Below are 7,331 nucleotides of genomic sequence, written 5' to 3' on the forward strand. Positions count from 1 at the left end.
CAGTTGCTTCTTCATTCTTCCATCCCGCTTTTCCTTGTGGATAACGGCAAGCAAAGAAAAACTCACATTTTCATTTCAGTGTTTATGTTTATACTGGAGAATAATTGAGATGGTGACACCACATACAGATAGACACACTCACATTAATGATGCTTTTATCTTTTATCTCTTTGATTTTTCTTTTTCTGAAAAAATCAACACCACACATTCCTATTTTTATTTTGTCTGAAGAGAGGATTACTTAGTTGGGCTAAGGAGATTATTTATTGGGATAACAATATTAACACATACATACATACAGCCCCTTGTATTTTCCTGTGATCACTATTTTATGGGAATCTGGGACTGTTTTTATCAAACTATTTTTTTTAAATTTCTAATCATTTATTTTAATAAAAATCATAATGGAAATTTTCTATTCGTTCTTTTTGGCTGTGGAAGAATCACCACACACGCAGTAAGCAAGGTTGAGAAAACAATAAAGATAACGGGAAAAAGAAACCCGGATAAACGAAGGAGAACCCTTTGGATTCTGGATCGACCTGAAGGCTTGGGATTTTCCCGGTGGGCAGAAGGAGGAAGGAAACCCTAATCCCAATCTGTCCCGAATATGCCATTTTTGAGGTTCTTCTCGTATTTTTCTCGGGAAACCAACAGGGGTTTCCTTTTGTTTCTGCTCGTGTTAGTGGTAGGTAACTGTGAGTTGGTGACTAAAAGGTTTGGATTTTGGACGCAGGATTGTTAGGCTTCTTCTTCCTGGAATCAGGGTCTTGATTAGAAGGTCGCTAAGTTGGTTGCTTTAGATGCGAATCCGAGGATATATTCCCTCCTGGATCTACCATTTATTTGGTTGCATGGGGTGAGTTAGGAGCTGTTTTCTCTCCAACTTTTAATGCTTACTGAGTTGAAATTTTCCATCTGGGACTGTTTGGGAGGTGAAAATCAGGGAAAGGAAGAGGAAAGTTTCCTTCTTTTGCTGGGTTTTGCTTCAGAAGTGTTAGCTAAGTTTCAGTGGGTTGTGTTTTTAGTCTATTGGGTCTCTGATTAATAGATAATTAGTGGTTTCCATCATAGAAAGTTTATTTATTTCGTGTTTTTGCTTCGTTTTTTTATTTTGGTTGTTCTTTGGCGTTTAACGTCCTCCTGCGTGTGTAAGTTTGTCTCCTGCTGTGATCCCACCTTCCAATTTGAAGGAGGAGGAAAGAGAAATCCAATGATTATGAAGAAATTTACCTGAAAGCTATGTTTCACCTTCCATCTTCTGGTTATTCGTGGTTTATCTTTCCTATAATCTATGGTCTGGCTTTGCCATTAAACCTGCATATATATGGTGCTTAGTTGCATTTTAAGCAATAGGAGAGTAAAACCCATCTCTCTGATCTCAGTTTTGTCCTTCTAATTCGATCTCGTCTCTCTAATTTCTCATTACAATACATATCTCCTTTTCTTGCATCTCTTGAGTTGTTCAAACTTCAAACCATTGTTCTTAGCCTCAATTCTCCCGGACAAGATGAAGATACCCGGAAGGAAAAGCCTCAATTTCTCATTACAACATGTCTGTTAATTTCTTCTGCTCTATTTTTCGTGGAGGAACATTTCTTGGTTTAACAATCACTTTCTGTAGAACCTGAGGTTATAGCTGCTAGGCTTCCTTTCAAAACAATCTGCTACGTTTTTCTTTAGTAATCTTGCAATTCTCTTACTTCCAAGACTGATTTCTTCCGAATTCTGTGGACCTAATCTTGTTTTTTCTCCCCATTTCCCGGTTTTGCAACAGAGCAGAGGTTGTTTTGGATGCTGCACTAAACCGCCACTGGTAATTGCAGTGGACGAGCCTTCTAAAGGGTTGAGGATTCAAGGTCGGTTAGTGAGGAGAGCAAGCGTATCAGACGATTTCTGGAGCACAAGCACCTGTGAGATGGATAACAGTACGCTTCAGTCACAGAGGAGCCTTTCTTCAATCAGCTTCACAAACAACAATGTCGTTTCTTGCGGTACAAGCAATCCCACAGAATTCGTTAATCACGGTTAGTTAATGATTCAGACCGCGTTTGTCGTGTATAGATTGATCATCAGTTATAGCTCTTTTCTTGGTCGGTGAAAGTACATTGGAGGCATGCTCGTAAGACGTTATATGGTCTAGTTCTATCCAAACCACCGCAATAATACGATGCATAGATCGTGGCACAGTTTTTGAAATATTAAAGTTACATCTTTTTTTATACATTTCCTCCTTCATGGTTGCTTTAAATTGCTTGATTTCATGACCTAATTGGATTGTCAGTGCTGTTAATTCTTCTTTCTTCCAGGGTTGATCCTTTGGAACCAGACGAGGCAGCAATGGCTAGCAAATGGAACTTCTCAAACGAAGTCCAAACTCCGTGAACCTACAATAAGGTTGATGAACTCTCTCTCTCTCTCTCTCTCTCTCTCTCTCTCTCTCTCTCTCTCTCTCTCATCTTCTTTGAAACTGAGCTCTCTCACTGACTCTATCCATAATTCTTACCAACTTATCCTTACTTATTTCGTTATATTCCGTAAAAGAACATGAAATGGGGGCATGCATGCCTGCACTTTCTCATCCCGTGTACTATCGTGGCTAACCTTGAAAAATGGCGGGAATACGATTTTCTGGAAGAAAGATTATAAATCTTGATCATGGCTTGGCAAGACTTCAGCATGATGCAAGAATGGCGCCATGCGATTGATTTTTCGTCTTTCTCTGGCCCTTGTTCTTGTTTTAGCTGCTATGGATTGGATTGAAGGGCATGTGAAAGCATGACCGTGTCGAGTCATGTTTTTCAAAGTAGTTTTCCATTTCAAGAGGAATGCGAAATCAGCAAGGACGATTTACTTAGCCAATAAAACCAGTGGTATAAGCGGAAGGAATCTAGTTTGAAGCAAATCCATGGTTTCTCTGAGGTTTATTAGCCGTTTTCTGCAGCTGGAACGCGACCTATGAGAGCTTGCTGGGCATGAACAAGCGGTTTTCTCGTCCGATTCCTCTCCCTGTAAGTGTTTCGTTTTGGAGAATCCTCTCTGCAGATTCTGATGGATAAGATTTTTTGCTGTCTGGTTACATCTTACTCTTGTTTTGGATGATGTGTGTATACATACATATACGAATGTATGTATATATGTACATGTATGTATACGTATGTATGTATGCATACTGGCAGGAAATGGTGGATTTTCTGGTTGATGTGTGGGAGCAAGAGGGCCTTTACATGTGAATTTGCTTGCTACTCTTTTAACACAAAAGAGTTTTTCCTCTTCTGGGTGATAGTGGAAATAATAACTTGAAACTTTGATTGTAGCATTTGGCAAAGATCAGAGGATCAGATGTTTTGTATAACCAAAGTGTGAATGGCAATTTAGAAACAATTTCTATTTCTTTTTTACATTTTATATTGAATATTAAATTTTTGTGTTTGATCCTCTGGTGAGATATCTATCATTCCCATTAATGGGGTCCAAGAACCCCTCATTCAGACTTCTTAACCTCTCTCTGAAATTTTGGATCCAAAACTATTGTTTTAAAGCAACTTTTGTTAGATATTTCTATAGAAATTCCAATTTCAAGAACATTTAAAGATTAATACCAGTTTTAGAATATGGGCAAGATTTTTGCTGCTTTAATTCATTTCTTTTTACTTTTTGTTTTTTAAAAGATAAACACAATAACACCTGTTTTTTTTATTATTATTTTGGGAGAAAATAACAATTAATCATAAGGGCATTGATTCACTGAATATAAGAAGTTGTCTTGTAATCTAACATAAAATGAGTTTTTTTTTAAAAAGCATATATGGTAAAATATGTTATTATATATATATATATATATGTAAAGAATTCTTGGAAAAACGTGATTAGTACATGAACTTAGATGTAACCATGATTATAATCTGAGATGGGATTTGTCCATCCAAAGAAAACCTGTCCACACATTCCTAGAATCATCGAATCTAGCCATCTTCTATTATTATATAATATTAAAATTATTGGTAGTAATGAAAGTAACAATTTGCTGTAATTCAGACATCTCATTTCAAAACAAAAAATATATCTTGGGAACATAAATACTGATAAACATTTGAAACAAAACAGTAATCTATTAAGCTTCTAAATAATAATATTTTTGTTATATTTTGCGTAAATAAATAATATTTTTTTTAAATGAGCACAGTTTTCAAAGTGTTTTTATCCGTAGTATACGAGACTAGTCCAGATTAGTTATTAAATATACTATTTTTTATAATAAGGTTCCCTGCACATAGAATTCAATAAAAAGAAATAAAATTATTTAAAATTAAAATATTTATCTAGAAATGTATTATTGTGTTGGGTGGGGGGAGCAAAGAATGTGGCGAGAAATTCCGACTTTCGATGCAAGTACATTGAACTTGGGTCCCCCGTCACCGCGTATCGAAAGCTCGCCATTAAAGAAGACCTTCACGCCTCTCTCCTCGAACGACCCACCATTTTGTTCATCTCCTCCCTCTGTTAATCTTCTCCCTTTTTTCTTTTTGCCCTATCTTCTAGGGTTTCAAGAATTCCCCGTGTTCCTTCGCGCGTTCATGAACCCGAGTCTTCGACGGCAATACCACTCTGATTTCGCCTTCGTCGTCTTCTTCTCTTTCTTCGTCCTCTTCTCTCGAATTTTTGCTCTCTTCGGAGGGTTTGGTTTTCCAGCGGTGTTCGAACCTTATCCATGTCTGGGCTCTTCAGATTCAGTGGTATGTTCCAGAAATCTTTTTCCTTTTTCGGCGAAAAGCTTAGATTTTTGTGGTAGTTTGGTCATTTATCATTGATATGCTTGATTTAGGAACTTCGAATCTACGTCTCTTTTCTCCTAGTACTGACGGTGGAAACATGGATTTTTTGTCTAATGTTGAACTGGGAGGTCTTTTGTTCCATCCTTCAATCTATTTGGGCGGTGGGTTTGCCATCAAGGGTTGTTATTAGTATGATCACCTCGATTATGCAGTACAATCCGTAGATTCCAGTTCACAGATCTGAAATTCTGTGGTCAGGTTTATAGGGTTTCCTCTGGTTTCTATCTGTCTGGTTCTTTGGGGCGGTTCTGTTCACTGTTTGTGGTTGGATCATTTTCAGTGCTCTTTTGAGCTCCATGGTTGTGATACCTCTGTTGTGAAATTTTCGTCGTATTGAGATTCATATTGAAAATAATCATCTCTTTTATGTTTGTTCATAGGGGATGAAGGCTATTTCCCTGGAGGATCGATGTGTCTATCCCCGGGAAGCAATATCGGTGTATATTATCCAGCACGAAAGCGATCAAGGATCTCTGCCCCATCTCTATTCAGCGGATTCGAGCGGAACCAAGCTTCAATCGAAGTCCTGCCAGACGAGTGCCTTTTCGAGATATTCAGGCGGTTGCCCTCTGGCCAAGAAAGGAGTGTATGTGCTTGTGTGTCCAAGCAATGGCTTGGCCTTTTGAGTAATATCCGGAGGGAAGAAGCGAGTGGCTCGAAAGATGAGTTTCAAGAAGTAGAAGATGAAGGGCATTTGTCAAGAAGCTTGGAAGGAAAGAAAGTGACAGACTTGAAGCTAGCAGCTATCTCGGTTGGAACAGCCAGTCGAGGTGGATTGGGGAAGCTTTTGATCCAAGGGGACGGTTTTACCAGCAAAGTGACAGATGTTGGCCTTCGAGCAATCGCCCGTGGCTGCCCGTCTCTTAGGGTTCTTTCCCTGTTGAACTTGTCTTCAGTTGGTGATGTGGGTCTGTGTGAGATTGCGCAGTCATGTCTACTGCTTGAAAAACTTGAACTTTCACGATGTGCAGGAATAACTGACAAGGGTTTGGTTGCGATAGCCGAAAACTGCCCGAATTTGATTGACCTGACTATTGACTCATGTTCAGGTCTTGGAAATGAGGGTTTGAAGGCTATTGCTCGACACTGTACCAAACTTAGATCTATCTCTATCAGGAACTGCTCACGGATCGGAGATCAAGGAGTGGCATTTCTGTTGGCTCAACCTGGTTGTTCTTTGAGTAAAGTTAAACTTCAGATGCTGAATATAACAGATCTGTCTCTTGCCGTACTTGGGCAGTACGGAGCATCGGTTACTGATATCGTGCTTAATGGTCTTCGAGGTGTGAGTGAGAAAGGCTTTTGGGTAATGGGAAACGGAAAAGGGCTTAAGAAACTGAAGTCCCTCTCTGTCACGTCGTGCCAAGGCATGACGGATGGAGGGCTCGAGGCCGTGGGGAATGGTTGCCCGGATCTGAAGCAGCTTTGTTTGAGCAAATGTTTGCTTGTCTCTGGAAATGGACTCGTCTCTCTTGCCAAATCTGCAATGTCACTGGAAAGTTTGAAACTTGAGGAGTGCCACAGGATCAACCAATATGGTTTCTTCAGCTTTCTTGTGAACTGTGGCTTAAAGTTGAAGGCTTTATCTGTGGTGAAATGTCTAGGCATCAGGGACATGAACCCAGGTTCACCTCTCCCGTCAACCCGTTCCAACTCTTTGCGCTCGTTGTCAATTTCCCATTGTCCCGGGATTCGGGATTCGAGTCTTGCTCTCTTGGGTAAGTTCTGTCACCAGCTTCAGGATCTTGAACTCTGTGGACTCAATGGAGTTACAGACTCTGGCCTTCTCGAGCTGATTCAGTTCAACAGTGCCGGTCTCTTGAAGGTTAATCTGAGTTGTTGCCTCAACCTCACTGACAGTGCAGTCTCAGCCATTGTCACCCGACATGGCCTCACACTTGAGTCATTGAACCTCGACGGATGCAGGAATATCACAGACGCAAGCCTAGTTTCAGTTGCCAAGAACTGCTATTCAATCAACGACCTTGATGTGTCGAATTCCCGTGTCTCGGATCTCGGGATCGAAGCCTTGGCCACTTCTCCCAACCATCTGAACCTTCAGATATTTTCCATCGGCGGCTGCTCAGCGGTTACGGACGAGAGCCAGGCATCCATTCAGAAACTGGGGCGCACCCTTTTGGGATTGAACATCCAACGTTGCAGCAAAATCAGCAGCAGCACCATCGACGCTCTCCTCAATTTCTCATTACAACATGTCTGTTAATTTCTTCTGCTCTATTTTTCGTGGAGGAACATTTCTTGGTTTAACAATCACTTTCTGTAGAACCTGAGGTTATAGCTGCTAGGCTTCCTTTCAAAACAATCTGCTACGTTTTTCTTTAGTAATCTTGCAATTCTCTTACTTCCAAGACTGATTTCTTCCGAATTCTGTGGACCTAATCTTGTTTTTTCTCCCCATTTCCCGGTTTTGCAACAGAGCAGAGGTTGTTTTGGATGCTGCACTAAACCGCCACTGGTAATTGCAGTGGACGGGGC

The 7,331-nt window shown here is 40.3% G+C and overlaps 2 protein-coding genes across 2 annotated transcripts in view; both read left to right on the plus strand.

Annotated features, from left to right (window-relative positions):
- The first annotated feature begins 315 nt into the window (after nucleotides 1-315).
- On the plus strand, nucleotides 316-3,403 carry LOC104815019. Its single transcript, XM_010543300.1, has 6 exons — nucleotides 316-624; nucleotides 737-859; nucleotides 1,783-2,027; nucleotides 2,310-2,397; nucleotides 2,945-3,011; nucleotides 3,180-3,403. The coding sequence occupies exons 2-6, from the start codon at nucleotides 804-806 to the stop codon at nucleotides 3,231-3,233; spliced, it is 510 nt and encodes a 169-aa protein (XP_010541602.1). The 5' UTR covers nucleotides 316-624; nucleotides 737-803; the 3' UTR covers nucleotides 3,234-3,403.
- Nucleotides 3,404-4,380: 977 nt separating this feature from the next.
- The window catches only part of LOC104815018 (EIN3-binding F-box protein 2), a 3,757-nt gene continuing 806 nt past the window's right edge, over nucleotides 4,381-7,331 (plus strand). Inside the window, exons 1-2 of the mRNA XM_010543299.2 lie at nucleotides 4,381-4,736; nucleotides 5,216-7,021. Coding sequence (XP_010541601.1) covers nucleotides 4,712-4,736; nucleotides 5,216-7,021 — 1,831 coding nt within the window. The 5' untranslated portion in view covers nucleotides 4,381-4,711. The remainder of the gene's footprint in view (nucleotides 4,737-5,215; nucleotides 7,022-7,331) is intronic.

The sequence above is a fragment of the Tarenaya hassleriana genome, unplaced genomic scaffold (assembly GCF_000463585.1).
Source record: "Tarenaya hassleriana unplaced genomic scaffold, ASM46358v1 Cleome22, whole genome shotgun sequence".
Lineage (NCBI taxonomy): Eukaryota > Viridiplantae > Streptophyta > Magnoliopsida > Brassicales > Cleomaceae > Tarenaya > Tarenaya hassleriana.

Coding starts and splice junctions, on each gene's coding strand:
- LOC104815019 (XM_010543300.1), top strand. CDS start 804: ATGCGAATCCGAGGATATATTCCCTCCTGGATCTACCATTTATTTGGT. Junction 860..1,782: donor CATTTATTTGGTTGCATGGG/GTGAGTTAGGAG, acceptor GCAACAGAGCAG/AGGTTGTTTTGGATGCTGCA. Junction 3,012..3,179: donor CTCGTCCGATTCCTCTCCCT/GTAAGTGTTTCG, acceptor GCATACTGGCAG/GAAATGGTGGATTTTCTGGT.